Genomic DNA, 21,151 nt, shown 5'->3' on the forward strand with positions numbered 1-21,151 from the left:
TAGTTACCACATCACACATTCTAAATGGGAAGACCTTGGAGATGTCCCCATTGCCCTTACATCTTTGAGAACCCATCCTGTCAAATGATGGCGACTTTAATCTGAATTGGCACCAATGCAAAAATCTCAGAAGCCATGAGAACACTCATGGCTGAGGTTATGAACCAGGATCCACCGACCTGGATTTAGTTCCAGCTTGGGTTTTAGTGGCCCAACAAGCACTGTGAACATAACTTAGTCGTTATGTTACTAGGAAGTTTCTAGGAGTCACCTGAGTTAAAATGCAGGAATTTTTTGTGTAAAGTTTGCATATGATTCTCTTACATGGTCAGATCTGTCACTCTCTGGCCTCCATTCACTCTTGGCAGAATTGACCAGAGCTGTTCCTCTTCAAGGAGAATGCTCTGGAAGGGTGCCACAGTCTCCACCATCTCTGTTACCTCCACTTAACAGCTTCACACAGACATTCGGTCCTTACCTCTTCCAATATTTGATATTTACTCTCCAGCTCACTGAATCTTGGGGGAGAAATGGGTCAACACTAGATCGCCCAACCAACCAACACATCATATATTTACAGTGCTCCAAAAACAGCCAGAAAAACATGATAATTGTTTTTCAAATCCACATGCACACATTGATGAAATCGGCAAAAATCCTGGAATTGTTCCGGATCTTCTTGTGTGTGTGTGTGTGTGTGTGTGTGTGTGTGTGTGTGTGTGTAGACATACATGTTTGGGAAAGGTGTTTGCACATGTGTCCATGCATGTGGAACCCAGAGGTTGCTATCCAGTGTCTTCCTCGGTCACTCCACATCTTGTTTTTTTTGACAGGGGTCCCCCTCCACTGAACCTGTCTGTTAGAGGGCCTGGCCAGCCGGCCTCAGGGGGCTTCCTGTCTTCACCTCTCCAATGCTGCTCTCATGCTGCTGTGTCTAGAGTTTCACACGTGTTCTCAAGATTGAGTTCATGTCCCTGTGCTTAGAAGGCAGGGACTTTAACAACCGAGTCACCATCCCTGTTCCTGTACTGAATTTTCTAACATTTATTTTATGTGTAGAGATTGTTTTCAGTTTTTTTTTTTTTTAAATTAAATAAGAGGGGAGATGACATTTGACCTGTCAATAGATTTTCTTGTAAAATCAACTTTTTACGTGTATCGCTTTATTTTATGTGCGTACATGTGTATGGGGGTGGTGCACACCACTGCATACATGTAGAGGTCAGAGGACACCTTGCAGGAGTCGGTTCTCTTTTCCCATCATGATGGATCCCAGGGACTGAACTCAGGAATCCAGGCTTGGTGAAGACACCTTTACCTGCTGAACCATCTGGATGGCTCGCGTGTCCATAGTCAGTGCAGATGGCTATAAAACATTTCCTGTACTCTACATTAAGAATCAAGCGAATTTTCAGTTACATCAAGAGGTATAAGGCCACCCCTCCAAAAACAAACAAACAAAATCACATCTTAGCCGGGCGCTGGTGGTGGTGCACGCCTTTAATCTCAGCACTAGGGAGGCAGAGCCAGGCGGATCTCTGTGAATTCGAGGCCAGCCTGGGCTACAAAGCAATTTCCAGAACAGCCAGAGCTATTACACACAGAAGCCCTGTCTCGAAAAATCCAAAAAAATAAAAAAAAAAAAAAAGAAGAGAGAGACCACAATTGAAATTAGCATTGTAGTTAGGAAGCTCTCTTTGTATAAAGAGAGCACAGAGCACCCAAAGGTATCAAAGTGGCAGCTCCCAGGACTGTTTCCCCCACCTGGGGTCAAATGACCACTCACTTTGAATAGGCATGAGATACACAGGCCTCTTGACAGCCTTGGATCTCAACCTGCAGACAGCGCCCTTCTGCATGGTTCAGCAAGGTGTGAAATCACCACAGCGTTGGGTCTCGGCCTGTGGGCAGCGCCCTTCTGCATGGTTCAGCACACTTCATATTTTTGCTTCATGCCCAAACAAGCCCAGCTCCAAGGCTTCACTAATATGAAACAATAATCAGCTTTAGATTTATTATACAACAAACCAAATATTAAGGTTTATTCTCAAAATTAAATTAGGTATTATTAGAGCAATTTAACAATATCTAAATTAATTTCAGACTATGGAAAAAAGAGGAGGTGAGGAGGCAGGAAACGGAGACCATTAAACGGCAGATGAACTGTCAAAAGTGGGAGAACTGGCTAGGGGTAGAATTCAGGGGTAGTTACAGCCACTGCCAGCATATGCCTAAGGCCCTGAATTCCATCCCCTGAAAGACACACAGTTGATACTAACCACTTCAATGAATCTATTTGTTTTATTTATGTTTGTATGTGTATGTCTGTACGTGCATTCGGGCATATGTTCAGATGCCAGTGGAGGCCAGGGAGGGCATCAGAGCCCCTGGGTCTGGAGTTATAAGTGGTTGTGAGCCACAAAACATGGGTGCTGAGAACTGAACTACGGCCCTCTGAAAAAGCAGCTAGTCCTCTTCAGGTCTGAGCCATCTCTCTAACTCTGGTTTTACCACTTTAGATGTATAGCTTCAAGACTGATCTCAAAAATACTAATGCTCAGCCAGACATGATGACACACGCCTTTAATCCCAGCACTCGGGAGGCAGAGGCAGGTGGATCTCAGAGTTTGAGGCCAGCCTGGTCTACAGAGCTAGTTCTAGGACAGTCAGGGCTACATAGAGAAACCTTGTCTTGGGGAAAAAAAAGGAAGGAAGGAAGGAAGAAAATAGTAATATTCAATATTGGTAGCATATTCCAATAGTAAATGCTGAATAGTGATCACTAACTATTGGCTACAGATTATGCAAAGATCATCACATTCATTGTCTGTTTTTAGCCCACACAATTACTTTATGAAACAAGAGCTATAATTTCATTCTTATGGATGAAGAATCTGCAAGTTCAAAGATGACTGATGATATACAAGTTGATACAACAAATCAGATGATCTATGGAACGGATAATTAAATGTCAGATGTGCCAGTTCCAGAGTGTGACCTTATAACTTCCCCTTAAAACATTCATGATATAGCACAAAGAACCATAATTCATATATAAAAACTATAGAGAGCAGAAGGAACAGGCAACAGTGGAAGATTATCTATATATTGTATGGTGCAGGTGACAAAAGCCAGTCTTGTGCACGCTGGCCAGATGTTCTTCCTCTCACCTCTCTCCTCAGCCTTTGGCTGTTTTAGACAATCTTGCTATGTGAGCTCAGGCTCTTCTTGAACATGAAATCCTCCTGCCTCTGCTTCTGCCCCCTGGGCTAGGATGGTAAGTATGTGCCACCATACGCAGTTATAATGTCTCTTAATAAATATATTTGGGTGAAAGTCACATGTTGAGAAAAATGACACATTATGATCTAAACAGAGTCAGACTAGATGCTGTGTATTAAACACACAAAAAGTGTGAGATGGTTAGTTCAGTGAGTAAGGCTCTCGCCACTGAACCTGATGACCTTAATTTGATCCCTGGGCCCCACATGGTAGAAGGAAAAACATCATTCCCACCAGTGGACCTCTGACTTCCCCATGCACATACACACACACACACACACACACACACACACACACACACACACACACACACCCCTAGAGTCACTCAGAGAGTAGGGAGTGAAGCTTATGTTTCTGCATTCTTCTGAAGGTTCCTAATCATCATGACCATTGCTAAGAATGTGGAGACGGTGAAACCGTGGCCACGGAGCAAAGACAACATCGTCAGAGCAAAGCAGGATTAATGGATAGTTTGGTTACTGTTTCCAAGTAACTTCCTCCGGGTATAATGACACAGCCTATGATCTCAGCATCTGGGAGATGAGACAGCAGGGTAAGGAGCTCAGGGCTAGCCTGGGTTACACAGGGAGTCTGGGGCCAGCCTAGGCTACATGAGACCCTCTCTGAAAAAAAGAAGAAGAAAAATGAAAAAGAAAAGAAAAACAAGTCAGCTTCCCTTCCAGAAAATCCTGAAAAATGGACAGTCATAAAGCAGAATCGAAGGGAACACAGGATATGAATGTAATCACTGAAACCAGCAGAACTCAAACACACTGGCTCTGTTCATCGTACCTGGAGGAGCTGGGAAACCCACAGGACTGAGGGCTCTTTGTGTCAAGACCCGGAAGTCCCGGGAAAACTGTCAGGAAGATGAGCATCTTTCGGGAGACAAAAGGAACACAAGTTGGGAACTCTTGAAAAGTTATGAAAGCTAGAAGTAAAGCTGTCAACACTTACACAACAGGAGATTCAGGCGAAGAAATCGTTTAAGAATAATAATGAGCAATTTCCCTGAATTAAAGAAAGCTGGAAAATCTGAGGAAAGGAGGATTCTGAACTGCCAAGGAGAGTGACATGTTTACTTTATTCATCCAAGACAGAGAGGAAATTCTGAAAGCATTCCGGACGAGAATGAAACACCCACAAGAAAGTGAGTCTCTTGGGTGGTGGCAAAGGCAACACTGGGTACAGGAAAAAGCAGGGGAGACGTTTATAAAGTGACAAAAATAAATAAATAACAGTTTGTTATGCTAAACGTTCAGAAAAGGCAAGTCTAAACAAAGACACACTTCGGGGGTGGGGTGAGCTGCAGAGATGGCTCAGCGGTTAAGTGCACTTTCCGCTTTCCCAGAAGGCCTGAGTTCCTTTCCCAGCAGCACCTGCATCTGACAGCTTACACTGTCAGTAACTCGAGCTCAGGGGGTCTAACACACCCTCTCTAGGTACCTGCACACATGTGTGCATGCACATACGTAGACACACATGTACACATAATAAAAAAAAATCAAGTATATATATATGTATACATATATATATATTTAAAGATACACTTTGTGTGATGGCATATTTATTTTTGAGATCTTGATTGTCAACTTGACTGGAATTAAAATCCCCTGGAAACAAAGCTCAGGGTGTGTCTATAAGGGTGTTTCCAAGCCGGTTTAATTGAGAAGGGAAGGCCCTCCCTCAATGTGAGCAGCAGCAGTATTCTTGTCTGTTTCCTACTTGGTGTCCAGTGAGACCTGCTGCCTCAGGCTCCTGATGCCATGACACCACCCCCATGGTGGACTGACCTGTAATTGTAAGTCAAAATAGATCCTTCCTTCCTTAAGTCATTTTTGCTAGGTATTTGGTCACAGCAACAAAAATGTAACTAATACACTTTAACACCATAGGGCTCAGAGCTTTGTCATATTGTAACAGGCCCTTAGTAGGCCCTCCAGACCTTAGCAGAACTGACTCCATGATATATCATTCTGAAATACCATTCAGGCCATATAATTCAACACACAGATAGCACCACTAGCCAAAACTAAAACAAAGGCCTAACCATGCAAGTCCGTAGTTCTGGGAAAGTCTCTAAACGTACTAACCTAGCTTTTTGGCTTCTGTAGTTCCACTTCTGGCTAACTGTGCTTGTTAACTGAAGTATGTCAACCCAGGACATGGTTTTTGTGCTTAAAAGCTCACCCTGAAAAATGCTCAGCACTACAGTGGGATCCTGAATACCTAGTGTAAGTTGCTGGCCTACCATTAAAGGTTTTCTCTTGACTTAACCCTGTGTCCGATATGTCTTCTCTGGCAGATACCTCACAACAACATGAATATCTCTCTGAATGCATGCACTCTTGGGAAACTTTCTGTTAGACGGAAAATAAAAGCATGAGACTATCAGAACCCACAGAACCCACACAGAAACTCAGGCTGGAGACAACAGGGATACCCGTGTGCTCTAGAGCTGTGGTTCTTAACCTTCCTAACGCTGAGACCCTTTAACACAGTTCCTCATGTTATGGTGACCCCCCCAACCATAAAATTATTTTTGTTGCTACTTCAGAACTATAACTTTGCTACTGTTACGGATCATAATGTAAATATCTGATATGCAGGGGTATCTGACATACGACCGCTGTGAAAGGGTAACTCGACCGTGAGGGGGTCGCGACCCATGGGTTGAGAACCACTGCTCTAGAGGGAGCACCAAGAAGGCACACCTTCCACGACTCAGAGCCTAAGTTCTTACTGTCAAGTGCAGGGGCGGGAGGTAGCTCCAGGGAGGCCGAGGTGGTAAGAAATGAAAGGACGCTAGGTGCTGAGACATTTAAAGAGAAAATAAGTAAGTTGGGGCTTAAGAAACCAGAGGCGGCTGGGCGGTGGTGGCGCACGCCTTTAATCCCAGCACTGGAGGCAGAGCCAGGTGGATCTCTGTGAATTCGAGGCCAGCCTGGGCTACCAAGTGAGTTCCAGGAAAGGCACAAAGCTACACAGAGAAACCCTGTCTCGAAAAACCAAAAAAAAAAAAAAAAAAAAAAAAAGAAACCAGAGGCAACCACCTAAAATGCCAAATCAGAATCCTGTAATTATCTTCCAATCGAAGGAATACAAACACAAAATCTGTAGCCTTTCAACAAAACGTAGGAAAGGGAAATAAAGAGAAAGAACGTAAAATAAAATCTCATGAAGTGTTAGTATGTGTAATACATGGAAGAAATGAAAGAAAGGGGGAGATTATGGGGCCTTAAAGGATGGGGGAATAGAGAGGAGTGGGGGAGAAAGACAAATGCGATCTTTCTTCTCTCAGGAAGAGTTTAGATTTAAATATATATTTAATATAGAAATACATATATTATATTTTCAATGAAAGCTGAAAAAAAAAACATCTGAGGAGAGAAACGGGAGCCCACAGAGGGGACAGAGGGGTCCAGATAGGGTAAGGGGGGTGAACATAAGAAAGCACAGTAAAATGCGTCTATGACAAGGTCAGACTGAAATCCGTTATTTCCGTACATTCACTAAAAACTTTAGGAAGTCCTGGTAACTGGGCAGTGGTGGCACACGCCTTTAATTCCCAGCACTTGCAAGGTAGAGGCAGGCGGATCTTTGTGAGTTTGAAGCCAGCCTGGTTCACAGAGTGAGTTCCAGGACAGCCAGGGCTATGCAGAGGAACCCTGTCTTGAAAAACCAAAAATAAATAAATAAATAAATAAATAAATAAATAAATAAATAAAATAATAATTATAATAAAATAAAAGCATAAGAAGTCTTAGGAGCCGGGTGTGGTGGTGCATGCCTTTAGGTAGGTCTCTCTGAGTTTGAGGCCAGCTTGGTCTGTCTACATAGTGAGTTCTAGGACAGCCAGGGTTACATAGTAAAACCCTGTCTCAAAGCGCCCCCCCCAAATATGTTATTCTATTTAAGCAAATACAAATAGGTTTATGTGATGGCTATTCTTGGTTGTCAACTTGACTGCATCCGGAATGAACTGCAATCCAGAAATGGAGGGCATTCCTGTGAGAGATTCTTTTGCTTGGTTTGATGTGGGTAAATCTACTTCTAGTCTGGACCTCTGAGGTAGGAAGACACACCTTTAATCTGGGTCACCCCTTCTGCTGGAAGCCTTTAGAAGGACATGGAAGAAGGAAGTTTTTGCTACTTGTCCATTCCCTCATTAGAGCCTACTACTTTGGGATTCCAGAATATAGTAAAGACTAGCTGAGACATCTAGCATTGTGGACCAAGCAACTTCTGGGTCCTTGAACTTTCCCTTCATAGCACAACATTGTTGGATTAGTTGGACCATAACCTGTTAAGTGGTGCTATTAAACCTGATTTTTTTTTTGTGTGTGTGTGTGTGTGCATGTGTGTGTATGTGGTGTGTAATGTTACTCTAACGAACCCTAACTAATACAGGTTCAAAACATAAAAACATAAAAGATTCCTAAAATTGGATTAAAAAGCAAAATACCACAAACTGCCTATAGGAAGAAGGTAAGCAGAAAAATTGAAAGTAAATGGTTAGGAGAGATATATTAGATCAAAATGAAACAAAGTAAAGCTAGGGGAGGACTTTTAATATCACAAAATATACAGTCCTTTTCACCTTGAATTCTAAAAGGGAGAGAGCAGCAAGCAGTCAGAGCAGAATGGGATCAAACACAGTCTACTACCTAAAGCGATGTAAGGCAATATATGAGATCACGAGGAGAGAAATAAAAACTGACAAATGCAGCTGGAGGTGGCGATGGTGGTCAGGGAGTGATACAGGGTAATAAACTGCAGATGTTTCAATCACAACTGGCCAACTCCAATCAACAGGAATATAATCAGCCGACAAAACAAAAATGCATGCTCTTCTGAAGCAAGCGTGAAACTTGGACAAGTGTCTCAGGAGAACCTGCAAGTGAGTTTTGGCTTCCCCTCACTAGCTGCAACCTTAGCCATAGCTGTGGCTGCCGGAGAAAACCTTGTAACTAAACCCTCTTCTAGTCTGGCCTCCAGCTCTCAGAGACCCGCCTGCCTCTGCCCCTTGAGTGCTGGGGTTAAAGGTGTGCGCCACCGTGCCTGGCTTTAAGTATTTAGATTTAATAACCGGAATGTGAGAGACAGATAAGCTCCCACAGGAACTTAGAGCTTTAATTACAAAGACATTTAATATTTCCTGACCGTTATTCTTCAGCATGTAAGTATCAAGTTAGTACATACTTGGACTATTTAGTTTTAGGATGTTTGATTTTAAGAACTGCTGTCTGAAGGCCAATGAGAGAGCTTAGTAGGTAAAGGTGTTTGCTGCCAAGCCTGACAACCTGAGTTTGATACATGTGGTCAAGGAAGAGAACTGATGCCTTCACAGCTGCACATGTATGTATACACACACACACACACACATACACACGCATGTACACACATATATACATTCACACATACACATATATCCACACATACTCGCATACACACACATACACACACACTAAATATTATAAAAGAAAATAAATTAAAATAAGTAAAAATCACTCTTTGAGTTGTTGATTTTAGTTTTCATAAAAAAAAAAAAATTGTTTGGGGCTGGAGAGATGGCTCAGAGGTTAAGAGCACTGGCTGTTCTTCCAGAGGTCCCGAGTTCAATTCCCAGCAACCACATGGTGGCTCACAACTATGAGATCTAGTGCCTTCTTCTGGCCTGCAGACATACATGCAGGTAGATCACTGTATACATAATGAATAAATAAATCTTAAAAAAAAAAAAAGTCGTTCAATGACTTGGCTTGGGCTTAGGTTTGTGACAAAATTTCTAACAATTTCTGAACATACTTTTGCCATTTTGATGTCTGTCATTATCTGCTTTGATTGCTATAAAATTAAAGCGTTGATGAATTCTGGGAGATGTTGAAGATGTTCTTTGCAGTATCAAATGTTCAGCCAAGATTTAACTCTTTACGAGAAAAGCAAACAAGCGCAGCTGGGCTGCACAGCATTTTCTCCTTTGCTCGGGTCGAGGAAGCTGTTCTCCAGGTTGCCTGGAGCGCAGTCGGGAAAGAGCGGACTCCGTTTTCACCCTGGCCTGGGGTGTAGCCCTCTGAGGTCCCACGTGGTTCTCTCCTGGCCAGACTCTCAGCTTTGACTTTTGCCCTCTTTTGCCTAGAAGCCTGTCAGAGCCCAAAGTTCAAGTTTGTCTGGAACGAAAACACGCTCTCAAGGCAAACGTCGTTTCAGGGTCCCACGTTCCTCTTCCTGTCTTCAGCCTGCATCTCGCGCTGGGAACTTTCGGAGCCGACCAGACAGACCGTTCTCTTTCAGCATCTGTTGTTTTCATCAGAGCGGCTGCTCCGATTGCAGGAAGCGTATTAAAAATCTGCATTCTGATTCTGTCAAGTCCACTTCCTGGACTCCCGTCTCTTGTTTCTGGAAGCTTCCGTGCACGGTTTCCCACCACCATTGTGGGAAAACTTGCTCAAGGCAAAGAGCACCTGTGTTGGTCTGGGCTTCTTCCTGAAGCAGCACCTTAAGCATCAAAAAAGTCACATCAAAACATGGCTTTCTTCTCAGCCGACGTTCAGCTCTTTAATCATATTCGTAATGGACTTTTGCCAGACTTCTTCACCGGTTCTGTCGGTTGCTTTCCTCTTCTGAGCTGCCTGGCAGATGGCCAACCCAATACCGACTTAAAATCATTTCTTTGCATGAGGTTTTTTGCATCGCCCAGGTATTAGGAATTACACCACAAATTTGCTTTTGAGGCCTCGTTTGTGGTTACAGATTCTCAGGGGAGCATTTTCCCTCTTTTCACTCATTTCCGATGTTGACACAGACCAGCGTCCTTCTTGCCTGTCCCCTCCCCACCTCTGGGCATTTTGGGGCCCTCCTACTCCCCATAGGACTTCATTCACTCTGTTGCTGATGCTGCCCTGTGCCTCTATCCTTAAATAAATAAGTACAGAATGCCCATGCTCGTCAGGCAGGTGTGTAACTTGGAAATCACTTGGACAACCTTATTTTAACCACGTTGGCTTTTGCTTATCATTTTATTTTTTGAGACAGGGTCTTATGTAGCTCAGATTGTCTTTGAACTTGATATGTGGCTGAGGCTGAGGATGGCCTTGAACTCTGGATGTCTGAATGCTTGGATCACAATGATGTATAATGACGCGTAATGTATGCAGTGCTGGAGATCGAACTTGGGGCTCTGCACACCCTAGGATTCCAAGTGCATGCTGCCTTACTTAGTGCATTCTTTTTGTGTAGCCATGACTGTGCCGGAAAAAGGTCACCAATTGATGTCAGAACTGGTCATGTCCCCAAGCCTGCAGCTCCTCTGATGTTGCCACCTGTGCTATCTTTGAACCTGCTGCTGGGACCTAGGCCACCTTGATGGACACTCAGGAATCATGTCCTTCATTCCCTGTCCCCATTAGCTCTTATTTTACAGTGGCCTCCTGGTGAAGGGTGTTTAGTAATCTCTGGCCATTTGCACCCCCATGATTTTTACCCTCAGCATAGTGCTGAGGTTGTTCTTACTGAAAGCCGCAGGGGAATACTTTTTACTAAATTTAAAGGAACTCCCAGACCTCTGTCTAGCTACCTAGCTATCAGGCTTCCTTACTATTCTTTTCTTGTAAGAACTTGCTTCTCTCTCTCTCTCTGTCTCTCTGTCTCTCTTTGTGGTTTTTTGAGACAGTGCTTCTCTGTGTAGCCCTGGCTGTCCTGGAACTCGCTCTGTAGATCAGGCTGGCCCTGAGCTCAGAGATCACCTGCCTTTGCTCCTGAGGGCTGGGATTACAGCCATGTGCCACCACCACAGGCAGAACTGGCCTCTTATCTTTGTTCCTTTTTACGTCACTATCATTTTATCTTACTCAACTTTATGTATTCAGTAGAAGAGATGGTCAAAAAACAAAAGTATCAGGGCAAGGGGAGTCAAAGAGAAATTCAGGAAGAAAAAAAAACTTAAAAACATAAAAGGTTTATCTAAGAGAAATGGAGTATCTAATTGTAAAGCCCAGCAGCGGTGGTGGTGGTGGTGGCGTTGGTGGTGGTGGCGGGCAGCAGTGGGGCCCTTTGACACGTGACCAAATTACCCTATCTCCCTCCCTCCATGGCACAAATGACACCGTTCTTTTTGTTTTGTTTTGTCTTTTGTTTTTATTTTTCAAGACAGTTTTGTGTGTGTGTGTGTGTGTGTGTGTGTGTGTGTGTGTGTGTGTGTGTGTATGTAGCCCTGGCTGTCCTGGAACTTTCTTTGTACACCAGGCTAGCCTTGAATTTACAGAGATCTAAATGCCTAAACCTCCAGAGTGATGGGATTAAAGGTAAGTGCCACCACCGCCCAACAAATCACACCATTCTAAGCCTCTGCTTTATTTACCTGCAAAGCTTCATCTTACGTTGTGCTAAACTAATCAGAAGGGAGGAAAATTCTACTGGTTTCTTTGGGAGCAGGTACCTTGGACCAAATCTCTCCTAGTCAAGGCAATGTAATCCTCCCAAGGCCCATGACGAGCTGGAATCTTTTCTGCCCCTGTCACAATGTGATCCTGACTCTAAGCTGGCCTAAGAACCTGGCCAGCAACCCCAACACATGTGTGTGGAATCCCAGGGAGCTGTGGGAGGATGCTCCATTTTCCTGAGCTTCATTGCAGAAGAGCTGTATTTACCTGTGTAAACAAAAATAGCAGCCCTCCTCAATGAAGAACCATTTACTCTTGAGAGGAAAATTCAAATGTCCTCCAAAAATAAAAACAGTTTGGCAACTGTCCTCTCTGCGCTTAGGCTGCAGATTTTGGAAAGTGTTGGGTGCTCAGCCTCAGAGCATTGTGTACCACCTGTGCCGGCTTGGTGGGTCTGTGATAATGCAGTACCGTAGAGGGAGTGGAAACAGCAGCGCACGTGCCCTCCTCACCCTTCAAGAGCCCTGGAGTTCAAGGGCAAGGTGCTGGCAGGCTCAGTTTCTATGAAGACTTCACCAGGGTCTTCTCTTCGTGGGTCTCCGCATCCTCGTCTCTTCTGGCACCTGTCAGATTGGATTAGGACCGACTCCATTGGCCTTGTTCTCATTGAACTACCCCAGTAAAGAAGCTGTACCACCAGGTACAGTCAGGATTTTTAACATGTAAATTTGGGGGCCAGGCTATATAGCTCAGCTCCACGTGTATGATCGGCAGCATGCCTTCTACTCTTTTGTACCTGATAGTCTCTCACATACAGTTTTTGTATTTCTAGATTTATTCTAAGCATCTTTTGTGGTTAGAAATATCTGAAAAAAATTTGGGGCTGGAGAGGTGGCTCAGTGGTTAAGAGCACTGCCTGCCCTTCCAGGAGACCCAGGTTCAATTCCCAGCACCCACATGGCAGCTAACACCTGTCTATAACTCCAATTCTAGGGAATCTGACACCCTCACGCACATAAGATAAAATTTAAAAAGAAAAAGACAAAAAAAGAATTTAACGTTAACCCCTTTAAGTGCGTTTCTTTAGAATAGAGTGTATCCCTGCTGTGCAGTCCACTACCAGTCACCTTCAGGACCTTTTCACCTTCTGATCCGAACCTGAATCCATTACATAACTCGTCCCTCATCCTACCACTCAGTAACCTCAGTCTGTCTATACGAATCATACCATGCATGCTCTTCTGTGACTGGCTTACTTCACTTAGCAGACTTTATTATATTGTATATGTATCAGAAGTCTCTTTCTTTTTCAGGGCTGAATAGTTTTTTATTCTATAGATACATCCTTTTGTTTGTTTAGTTTTTTTGAGACAGGGTCTATATATCCCTGGTTGGCCTGGAACTTACTATGTAGAGCAGGCTGGCCTTGAACTCAGAGAGATCTGTCTGTGCCTCCGAGTGCTGGGATTAAAGGCATGTGCCACCACACCTGTTCATGTATTTACTGATAGTCTCTTAGGTTACTAACCTCTTTTAACTACTATGAACTTGTCATTTGTCCAAGTTGTCACTGTTCCTGCTATGAACAGAGGGTATGAACATCTCTTCAATTCCTGCTATGAACAGAGGGTATGAATTTCTCTTCAATTCCTGCTATGAACAGGGGGGAAGGACCATCTCTTCAATTCCTGCTATGAACAGAGGGGGATGACCATCTCTTCAATTCCTGCTATGAAGAGAGGGGATGACCATTTCTTCAAATCTCTGCTTTCAGTTCTTTGGGGTATACATCCATAAGTAGAATTGCTGGACCATATAGCAATTATTATTTTTGATTGATATTAACTGATTGGTTGTGTTTGTTTCTGTGTACCTGCCACATACACGTGCGGAAGTCAGAAAACGACTTTCAGGAGACACTTCTCTCCTATCATGGGAGTTCAAGGGATGGAGCTCAGGTCGTCAGGACCGGTGACAAGCACCTCTACCCACTGAGCCATCTTGCCGCTCCCAGCTCTGTCTCTGAAGAACATACTGCTTTCTAGTCAGCTTTGACCCTTTCTTTCTTCCTATAAGATGTAAGGTGTCCCCAAACCTCCTAAGCTGTTCCATAATGCTGAGTCTCAAGTCTCCATTTTTTTCTGAGAATTATTAGTTCTGGATTAAACAATACTCCAGATGTTTGTATTAAAAGATATCGGGTATCTATCATTCCATGGAGATCTGATAAGCTGCTTCTTGCTTAGTGCTGTTTCACATTTCCCCGGTATCCAGGAGGCATCCTGTCCAGATAGTCATGGTCTCTAGCTAGGCTTGAGTACCCCAATGTGGTAGCCATAGGCTCTGGGACATGTCATGATTCCAGTGACGGCTGTACTCCAGCTCAATCTTCCCTTATCAGCTTTTCAGAATGAGTTGATGGTCTTCACAGGAGGTGGCGGCACATGGCCTTTCATCCCAGCACTCGAGAGGCAGAGGTAGGTGGAGGCCAGCCTGGTCTACAGAGTGAGTTCCAGAATGGCCAAAGTTACACAGAGAAAACCTGTTTCAAAAAAAAAAAACCCAAAGAAACATAAAAAATGTGCACAGGGAATTCTTTTATGCTTAAGCTCGCTCCGACTGTTTTTTTGATATTGGGAGTCATAATCCTTACTTGCAGTCTGTACATAGAAATACACATACAATGTGGGTATGAGCGCTGAGGCTTTTACATCCTGGAGGTGTGTGTGTTGCTGCACACAAACCTTGTAAATGGTTCAGACTCCAAGACTCTAGATTCTTCCTTTTCCTTCCCCCTTACTTTATTGTCTTATCTGCAGAGGACCCTGAGGCCACCCCTTCCTCTTCCCCTCCAAGTCCTCTGGTATTTTCCTGGATGAGGAATCCTTCTTAAGGCAAATTGCACAGCGCATTAACTGGTTTGGGTCAGTGGTTTATACTGCATTTTAATTACTCGACCTGTGTAACTTAGTCACACTTGCTCTATGTGTGACTGAGTAAAAGTGGCCAAAGTGGGAACTCTTGTGACAACCTAGCTTGAGTAGGGCTGAATGTCAACCTCAAGTCCCAGCACGGCATGATCAGAGACCTCCTGCACCATCAGCTGTGAAAAACAAAACCAACTAACCAACCATGAGCAACAGCAACTAGCTAAGGGAAGAGGCACATACAAATTACTCAGTGGGCAAATGCTATCTGTTATCAAGTGACAGGGGGACAGTGTGGAAGAGTGGCATGGGCTGGGGTAGCAGGGCCTTCACACCTCTGTAAGAAGTTAGGGTGTATCTGAAGGGCAATGGAAAAGCAGTACAGGGACTCATTTAAGCAAGGGATGTGTCTAAAATAGATCCTCCTGGCTACTGTCCAGAAAATGTAAGGTACACGGAGCCAGCAGGATCGTCAGGAATGAACACTGCAAACGGTAGAGGAGGTGTGCACTTGAGATAGCAGGGGAAAAAAAATGGAAGCTTCCCATCATTATTTTTACCTTCTAAACAGCCAGTGCCAACAGCAAATGTGTGAATGAAGCGAATGTAAAGACCCTAAAACGCCAGTGAGGAACTTGCTTTGTGTTTCACGGGGTTCTGGACTCAGGACTTAGGAAATACTTTAATCTAAAGCAGCCTATTTTCTCCTCTTCCTTTTGCACGAATCTGGGGAGCGCGATGGGCAAATGACTTTCAACAAGGTGGCCAGTCAGTATGTGTGGGAACGTTCAGAGGGAACACCCCTCTCCTCGTTTAACTTCAAATAAGCACCAAGGTGCTCCGCCAGTCAGTAGCACGTCTCGATCCTAAAATCTGCAACCATCCCTCTGCACCGATAATCCGAGGCAAAATTCCTTGAGAATAACCCACTTCCTAAAAAACATATATATATGGGTTGCGTTTCCCCGTCCAAACGGGGCGTTCTGGGTTCCTTCCCGCCTCCGAGATGCTCAGGCCCGGATCGCTGAGCCCGCATTTCCCCGCACGGCTGCCGCACGCGTTGCACGCGTCCCCCGGCAGCTTTTGTGCGGAGCGTTCGCTTCCCGCGGCTGGGACGCTCGGGCACACGGTGACGACGAAGCATCCATTCTCCCGGGGGGGGGGGGGGTTTCTCCTCCAAGTCAATCCCCGCTGAAGTTCTCACGGGCACTTGCACCCCGCCTCCGGGGCCGACGCCAGCCCACTGGGAAACGGCCGTGGAGATGCCGTGTGGTTTCCTCCATTTGTTCTCTTCCCCCGCCCCCGCCTGCACTGGGGGATTTTTTTTTCTCAAGAGCAGCGCCGATCGGCGGGAGCCGCCGCCACCGGGCGAGATCCTCCATCCGCGCCGCAGCGCTCGCTCCCGGGGCGTGGGACGCGGTCCCTCTCCCGCCAGGGCGACTCGGGCCGCTCTGGCCGGCGCCCGTCTCGATGGTCTGGCGCGGGCCGTGGGGGGGGGGGGGGGAGGGCGAGCGGAGGGGGGGCGCCTCGCGCGGCCCGGTCGCCAGGGGGCGCGCTGGCCGGCGCCGCCGACTCGGAGTGCGCGGCCCGACCGCGTCCGCCATATTGGATGCCGCAGCCGCCGCGGTCAGCGCTTCCTCCTGTGTCTTCGCTGCGCGCTGCAGGTTCCCGCGGCCTAGGGCGGCGGGGAGGCGACAGGCGGGAGCCTGTGGGAGGAAGAGGCAGGAGGCGCAGAAGGGGGCGGAGAGTGGAGGGGACCCGAGCCTTGAGTGTGGAGGAGGCCGCCGCCGCCGCCGCCGAGCGGGGCGGAGAAGCAAGAGAAGGCGCCGCGCCAGCCCCTCCCCCGCCGCCGACCCGCCCCGGCGGCCTCCGTCCTGCTCGCTGCGCCCGCCCCGCGGCCATGCCGGGGCCTCGCCGGCGCTGAGGAGCGTCGCCTGCTCGCCCCGCGCTCCGCGGCCTCCTGGAGGGCCCGTCGCCCGCCCCTCTCTCCGCACGCAACGCGCCGGCCGCCGCCGCCTCTTCCTTCGCCGGGCCCCGGGGCCTCTGCGCAGACAAACATGGAGGCCGTGAAGACCTTCAACAGCGAGGTTCGTACCGCAGCCCCGGCCTCCCGCCAGGCCCGGCCCCGGGGGCTCGCGCGCCGAGCCAGGGCCCGGGGCCGCAGTTCCCCCTCCCCACCACCCCTTCCCCCGGGTGGGGCGACGGCGGCCGGGTGGCCGTGGGGGAGGGGAACGGCCCGCGCGCCCCTCCCCGGGGCCGGGCCGGGCTTGGTTGGGGGAGGGCTGGGGGAGGGTAAGGGGAGGGTCGGAGGCCGGGCGGGCCGGTTCCCGAGGAGGTGGCGGCGGCCGCTCCGGGCTCCCCCGGGTGCGTTCCACCGAAGCCTGGTCCGCCCACCCACCCACCCACCCCGCGGCCCCGCGGCCCCGGCGAGGGTCTGAGCTGTTGCAGGACATCACTCCGCAGGTCCTCCCGGGCGATTGGAGGAAGCTGACACACGGATGCGAGGCCTTGGAGAGGACCCACGGGGTGGTGATCCGAAGTCACGTTACACGTAGTGTTTATTATTGAGGTTCTGTTGACTAGGTAACTTGCCAGCCAGGGACTTAGCTAATTGGATGGTTGGTAGGGAGGCAACATTATTCTGTGATTTCTCTCTCCTCTCTCGTCCCCCTCCTTCTCTCTCCCTCCCCCTCTCCCTGTCTTTCCCTCCCTCCTCCCTCTCTTATCCCCCTCCCTCCCTCCCTCCTTTTCCCTATTTCTACTTGTCCTTCTGATCATCAGTTAGGGAGAAAGACACAAATGTTAGGGAGACATTGTGCACCCAGGAGAAAAGAAGCTGGGAGAATCTTGCCACGGGCTCATTCACGTGTCAAGTTAAGCATATTTTTTTTTTTTTAAAGGCAGGTGTCTGATTTTTCACTGTTAGCTGAATTTACTGATTGGTTTCAAAAAAAAAATCAAATTTTAAACGATTAATATCGCTAGGATCTAATTTGAACATTAAATGTATGAAGCAAATACCAGCTCAGTCAGCATTATCCTTGTAATCTTGTACCTCTTAGAAAAATATTTAAATATATGCTAACTAATTAGCATAGTTTTCAGAACTTTTGATTTGGAAGTGCTAACGCTTTACTCAGTAATATGACTTTAGTACATGATCTTTTAAAATAGCATTTATGGATGTCCAAATGGGACGGTGCTTTTAAATGCCGTTCTGCAATTTCATCTTTTTTTTTTCTGTTTAAGGTAGCACTTGGGAAATGCTGCAAAGGGGTAAAGTTCATGCCACTTTAATTATGCATATTACTTTAAGTAGTGGTGAACTTCCTGATAATGAGAGCAATGTATTTGGGAAGCATGTGAATTTATAACTGATAATATGGTCAGATATTTCCTTATATAAAACTTAATTCTCTCACCCCATGATCTATATTTAGAATATGGACTAAAAGGAATCTAGTGATACTGTAATTAACTATTTTTAATATTTTGTAACTGTATAGGAAAACAGCCATGTGGCTTTTTTATTTGCTGCATACAGCACTAATATTTAAGTTCTTTAGTTACAAAAAACTCCCTTCTTAGTGGGGTCTTGTGGTTCACACCTTTGATCTCAGCACTGAGGCAGAGGTAGGTAGATCTCTGAGTTCAAGGCCAGCCTGGTCTACAGAGTGAGTTCCAGGACAGCCAGAGCTGTAATATAGAGACCCTTTCTCAGAACAAAACAAAACTCCCTTCTTTTCTCCTATTTCCAAGTTCCTGGATTTAACCCTCTTCCATTATGGTGAATTTCCCTCTTTGTTTAGGAGATCACCAATGTGTCTTCCCTTCTACCCCAGGGGTTTTACAGCAGATCCCTACAGTGATAGGTGTAAATAAGTGTGAGTGCTTGAGGCCACAGTAGAGCAGTGTGGAGGAGGAATGGGCTTTCCATTTTAGTTGGAAGGATAAGGGGCCTGATGGTTACACACCTCCTTGGGTGTGCTGCCTCTTTTCTCCTGTTGTGTCTACTAGAGCAGAGTTTGAGAGCCAATTTTAGTGTGTAGCACTCCTCCACTCCTGTCTTTTCCCCTAAGAATTTCAAACAACTTAAATCTTTACCTTTCTGTCTTAATGTGATGTAAACTTTTAAAGTGACTTAAAGTGGAGTTAACTTACAAATATAAGATGGACTCAGTTGAGGAAGATAAATACATTTAGGAAAAATCTAGAACCTCCCTCAGACTGGAAATCGAAGTAGGGCCCTTTACATGCTATGTTAGGGCTCTTACTACTGAGTTATAATATCCCAGTCCTCTTTTTTGTTGTGAGAGAAGTCCTTACTTAGGTTGCCTAGGCTGGAAACACTTGAGCTCACTCTGTAGTCCAGAAAAGACTTGTATTTATTATGGGATCCTCCTTCCTCAGCTCTAGTAGCAGGATTATAGGCTTGCACTAGGCTTGGCCCTCTATACTTTTGTTTAAGGACAAAGTGCATAGCCTTGTTAATTTAGAAGAGAAGAAAGTGATGATAATATTGTGCATGTGTGGCTGCTGTAGTGCATGCTTTGCTATTGGAAGGGAGCACCGGAGCAGCTCATTCATTACTGTTCTATTAAGTCATGTTTTTAAAGTACAAAAATGAAAAGGAGTCTGAATTACAGGCTTGGGAGGAAATCATGTTTTCAAGTACTCACAGTGAATTTGGCTTTTAAGGCATCAAAATTTAGCTCATGGTAATAATAGCTGTCATTAGTATTGTTGAGACAGGGTCTTGCTGTAGGTTCAGCTTCCTGAGTGCTGGGATTACAGGTGTGTGGCACCACACTCTTGGCTAGCTCAAAGAATTATCAGTACTGTTTGTTAGCAAGACATTTTTTAACCTTCAAATGCTTAAAATATGAAAGTTGGGTGTCTTGACACATACTAGTAATTCCAGCACCTGGGAGGTTGAGACAGGAGGATTGCTTTGAGTTTGAGGCTGGCCTGGGCTACATACTTTGTTCTAGGACAGACTGAATCGTATTGTACAACCTGTCTAAAACAAAAACAAAATAAACAGATGTAGCTAGAGTTTTCCTGATCCTGCCTGGCCCACGGTCAGGACAAATCTCTCTCACCCGCCAGTCCCGCAGCCGCTCAGACCCAACCAAGTAAACACACAGAGACTTATATTACTTATAAACTGTATGGCCGTGGCAGGCTTCTTGCTAACTGTTGTTATATCTTAAATCAACCCATTTCTATTAATCTATAAGTTGCCACATGGCTCGTGGCTTACAGGTTAACATCTCATTGCGGTGGCTGCCAGTGCTTCTCTGCCTCAGCCTTCCGCTTCCCAGAATTCTCTGCTTGTCCCGCCTATACTTCCTACCTGGCTACTGGCCAATCAGCATTTTATTTATACAGAGCGATATCCACAGCAAACAGATGTTTAAAATATGAAATGCTTAGCAAAGGCTTGCTAATTCTTAGGCTTTAAAGACTGAACTACCCAGTCTTATTTCCTGTTTATCTTGGAAATAAGATGCTAGAGATTGTGAAGCTAAGAATACAGCCTTTTATAATTAATCTGCAAAATGTGAAAAAATTTCATTCTGAGTCATCATCTATCAACTTCCTCCTATCATAATTTCTCAAAGGATTTCTCTGTCCTTCACCACTGTACTAAATATCCTCTATTAGGTGATCCTTTGTTCAAGAATTTTGTGGTAAATTCCTCTTCATAACCATGAGTTGAATGAGAGGTAATCCCAGGGCCAGTACATATTGTCAGTCCTGATCCAATGAGAGAAAGTTGTCCTTACTTTGAAGACTTCCCTGAGAATGAAATCTTGAGTGGAGTAGCTGAACTGAATGGATTAGTCACTACCAGGTACTAGAGTTGCTGTTCCAGGTAGTTACTTCTTACAGTGACTTGGAGTCTTCGTCCAGTGAGAAGGACAGCTTAACTGTATGGACCAAATTGGGGATGCCTTGAGTGTTTCTTGGTAGCATCTTCGTGGGAGCTGCTGTCCATGCTCTGCACCTAGAGACTGCATGGAGGCTGTTCTAATAGAGGCCTTCTCTTTCTCTTGTGCCTTGTTTTTGAAAAGTGAAAGGGAAGAGAATGGCTTTACATGATACCATCTTTAGAAAAATTCAGTGCAATCGGAGAAGAAATCTTAAAACACACTTTAAGGTAATCCATGAAAAGTGTAAGAGTGGATTAACAGTGGTTATGTCTGGATAAAACCTGAGGAGGTGAATTTTACTTGGGTGTATTAGACTCATTTAAGAACTTAAAGGTTACAGGATTACACGTGTGTGGCACTGCACTCTTGGCCAGCTCAAAGAATTATCAGTACTGTTTGTTAGCAAGACATTTTTTAACCTTCAAATGCTTAAAATATGAAAGTTGGGTGTCCTGACACACACACTAGTAATTCCAGCACCTGGGAGGTTGAGACAGGAGGAGTGCTCTGAATTTAAGGGTGGCTACATACTTTGTTCTAGGCCAGATTGAGCCATATTGTTCACACCTCAGAAAAATTGACAGTAAGTCTTTAACATAATAGAATCTGCTTCAGCAGTGATTTT

At 45.5% G+C, this 21,151-nt stretch overlaps 1 protein-coding gene across 6 annotated transcripts in view; it reads left to right on the forward strand.

Annotated features, from left to right (window-relative positions):
* Window positions 1-16,520: 16,520 nt before the first annotated feature.
* Window positions 16,521-21,151, forward strand: part of Scaf8 (SR-related CTD associated factor 8) — a 142,845-nt gene continuing 138,214 nt past the window's right edge. For 3 of the 6 annotated variants that reach the window (XM_059272800.1, XM_059272799.1, XM_059272801.1), the window contains exon 1: window positions 16,521-16,677. In XM_059272800.1, coding sequence (XP_059128783.1) covers window positions 16,648-16,677 — 30 coding nt within the window. In that variant the 5' untranslated portion in view covers window positions 16,521-16,647. Of the gene's footprint in view, window positions 16,678-17,040; window positions 17,174-17,356; window positions 17,464-21,151 lie in introns of those variants that run through there. The other 3 variants (XM_059272802.1, XM_059272804.1, XM_059272803.1) reach the window with 2 other exon arrangements.

The sequence above is a fragment of the Peromyscus eremicus genome, chromosome 8b, assembly GCF_949786415.1.
Source record: "Peromyscus eremicus chromosome 8b, PerEre_H2_v1, whole genome shotgun sequence".
Lineage (NCBI taxonomy): Eukaryota > Metazoa > Chordata > Mammalia > Rodentia > Cricetidae > Peromyscus > Peromyscus eremicus.